The sequence below is a fragment of the Belonocnema kinseyi genome, chromosome 6 (genome assembly GCF_010883055.1).
Source record: "Belonocnema kinseyi isolate 2016_QV_RU_SX_M_011 chromosome 6, B_treatae_v1, whole genome shotgun sequence".
NCBI classification, from domain to species: Eukaryota; Metazoa; Arthropoda; class Insecta; order Hymenoptera; family Cynipidae; genus Belonocnema; species Belonocnema kinseyi.
In genome coordinates, this window is record NC_046662.1 from 104,688,559 (window position 1) to 104,691,778 (window position 3,220).

The window sequence follows — 3,220 nt, forward strand, 5'->3', positions numbered from 1 at the left end:
CTTAAATTATTTGTTTGACCAGTCACTAGGGTACCTTCCCGTCCCGCGTGGCGTTGGAAAAGGATTAGGGGTGCGACCTTACATTATCTCGTAGTAGTAAGCGTAGCCGGCCGCGTATGTGCGCGGGTGAGATGAGGCAAAGAGCTGGGATAAGCGAACGAAGGGGAAAACGGGAAACTAGAAGTGTCGTAGAGTTTACTGTACTAACTTGAAAGTATTGTTCATTCAATAAGAAGAAAAAGTACCTCCTTTTAACCTGGTCGTGCAACAAGAGCTAGACATAGAGAATTTCCGTACAAACTCACAAATTAAAATAGGACATGGGCAAACTAACTCTAACAAAGTCCAAAATTACATGAAAAATTACCGAATTTTAATTTTTAATTTAGGGCCTTTTGATACTTACATCATATGATTTTTGCTATATTGATTTTTTTTTAAATAACTTACGGCTACCCTAACTGAAATAACGAGTTTATTATTTTAAGGAAGTCTTTAAGTTTAAGTTTTTAAGGAACTACACATGGCCTGTATCAGGTAAAAATGTTTAAACTCAATCATTTTTATTCCAATGCTCATGATATTAAACACTGAAGAGTAATATCTCATTGTGATGCAATAAGGAGATGATAAATTAAAGATTTATGAAGGGATCAGTGTCAGAGAATCCACCTTTTAAACTAAAATGTTGATAAGCATGTGGGAAAACATTGGAGATTTATTGTTTATTAATATAAACCCTTTATTTGGAATTTATGCCTAAATAGTCACAACAAAAATTAAAGCGCTCAACACTCCCTGTAAAATTAAAAAAATGTAATGTTTTATTATTAATTGTTTATGAGATATTACTTCAAAAAGAGATTTTCCATTGAAAAAATTGCCTAGAAAAATTTGAGTTTATTTGCATAAAATATCAGTTAAAGCCAACTAAATTTTTGAGAGATCTTAAACAAAGTACATTCGTTAGACTCATAAGAGCTAGAGCATTGTTTTCTTTAAGATCTTCGAAAAATTCAGTCTACTGGGGCATCATTTCTAAAGAGACCACACCTCTGGTCAGACTCAAACTTTGGCACGATGAAGTGCTACTGGATGGTAATTCATGAAGAAAAGTTTTTCGATTGAGACAAATATTTACCTAGAGGGAGCAGGTCATGATTTTGGATGTTTCATTGAATTCAGAGATTTTTAAATCTTCAATAAAAACATCTCAGCTTTCCTTTAAGCCTGAAAAAGTAAAAAATCGAAATTAAAAAAAAATTATTTCTCATCTTTATTCTTGAAGGTAAAATATTTATTTTAGAAAAATTCTTATGATTAATGAAAAGAGAAACGACAGAAAATAGAATGTTTTGACCGGAGTTAAAAGAGGAACAAGTCGATGTTACTTCCAAAAACACTAAAAATATTAATACCTTCCTTTCGGTAAATAACTATATCAATGGCAAAATTTTTAATGATTAAATTTCCTACACTATTCAAGATGAAACATTGTATTTTTTTTTAATTTTACAGGGAATTTTAGGCATTTCAATTGCTCTTCTGACAATTTAGGCATATAATGCACGAAGAAGGAGCAATTTAGAAAAAACTACATTTTTGCACCTATGTTACAAGATTTCAAAGCCTTCTGAATGTCACATGATGTTTAATTATAAGTGGCTTATTTTAAATGTCAAATTAAAGGATTTATGCTAATAAACATTACATTTTAAATAATTTTAACGAAAACATACTTAAGAACACCAAAAAAATGAAAATGAAGATTCCTTAAAAAGGGGTCCAAGAATTTTTTATTATGGTTCCAAATAGTCGAAAGGCATCCCCTAATCGTATTTTTTAAAAACTGGGATGGACAAGCACTTTTCAATCAAAATTGGATGAAGGTAGCCGTGCGGGATAAGTTTAATATTCTAGGTCGTTGTGTTAATGTCATAATGAATGAGAATTCCTTATTTCATTTTTAGGACCATATACGATATTTGTTCCGACTGACAAAGCCTTCAGAACTCTCTTAGTGCAGCTCGGAGGTCCCGAAAAGGCTGAACAAAAATTCAAGGATAATCCTAGGCTTCTAAGTGGAGTAAGTTTTACTTTCACACTGAAAAATTACTTTTTATGATATTGAAGCAATAATTTTATGAAACGCTATTTTCTTTCAATACAACTTGAATGCAAAATTTCTTTTATATTTTTAGTTGGTTTTGCATCACGTAATCCCTGGTGCATTTAGAATCCACACTTTATTGGACGAAATGACCGGTGTCAGTTTGGCAGGAACACAACTGCGCGTGAATGTTTATTCTATGCACGATCATGAGTGGAACGACGTCAGCGTAAGTTTTTAAGCAATTCTAAGATAAGTCTAAATTATTTTATGGGGCAGTAAGTTTCAAAAAGTTTGTAACCTTTTCATGAAACTAACAGATATGTTAAAAAAGAATTTAAAAAACTTCTTGCAGTATTTTTAAATGTATACGTTGTAAAGTTGATTAGGCAAGTGCTTTATAGAAGGACTACCTTTGTAGATAGTAGGTTAATTAAGATGTATTATTTAAGAAATTGAAAAATAGTCAATATTATTTGAGTTAAAGCAGTTGTGCAAATATATTCGATAAAAGGAGGGAATAAATTGTTTATTTATAGGTAACCACCATAAATGGAGCGAGAGCGGCTCCCAATAAACGGGACATTAAAATTCCCCAAGGTGTTGCTCACGCCATTGATAGAGTAATGTTCCCACTTCCGGTGGGCGATATAGTGCAAACTTTGCAGGCCGATCGAGAGCGAAGGTTTTCAACTTTCCTCAAGCTCTTACACGCATCCAGTTTTGACGAAATGCTTTCTGGTGAGTGAATAACAATATCAATACCCTTAATTATTCATAAATAAAATAGAATATTATACATATGGAAAATATTATATTAGTAGAATTTTAAAACAAGCCAGCAAAGTATAGTTTATTATAAATGGTGTGGGTGTTCAAAGGATGACAACATGTATATGAAACCGCGCGTTTCTGAGATCTTTCCCAATTTTTTTCCAAGTGGCCCATTGCATCTACTTCCTTTCAAACCTTTCAATGTTTTTCCTAATAAATGTCGAAGTACCCTAAATATATTTTTTTGATGCCTTGAAAGACGCCCCTCTGAAACGCCCTCTGCTTCCCTCGTTTTTGGAGACCCACCTGTCAATTATCAGATTCTCTCGGCAGCCT

General features: G+C 32.8%; 1 protein-coding gene across 1 annotated transcript in view; it reads left to right on the forward strand.

Moving 5' to 3' along the window:
• LOC117175530 overlaps positions 1-3,220 on the forward strand; it is a 202,407-nt gene that overhangs the window by 95,891 nt on the left and 103,296 nt on the right. Inside the window, exons 5-7 of the mRNA XM_033365237.1 lie at positions 1,971-2,086; positions 2,202-2,339; positions 2,650-2,851. Coding sequence (XP_033221128.1) covers positions 1,971-2,086; positions 2,202-2,339; positions 2,650-2,851 — 456 coding nt within the window. The remainder of the gene's footprint in view (positions 1-1,970; positions 2,087-2,201; positions 2,340-2,649; positions 2,852-3,220) is intronic.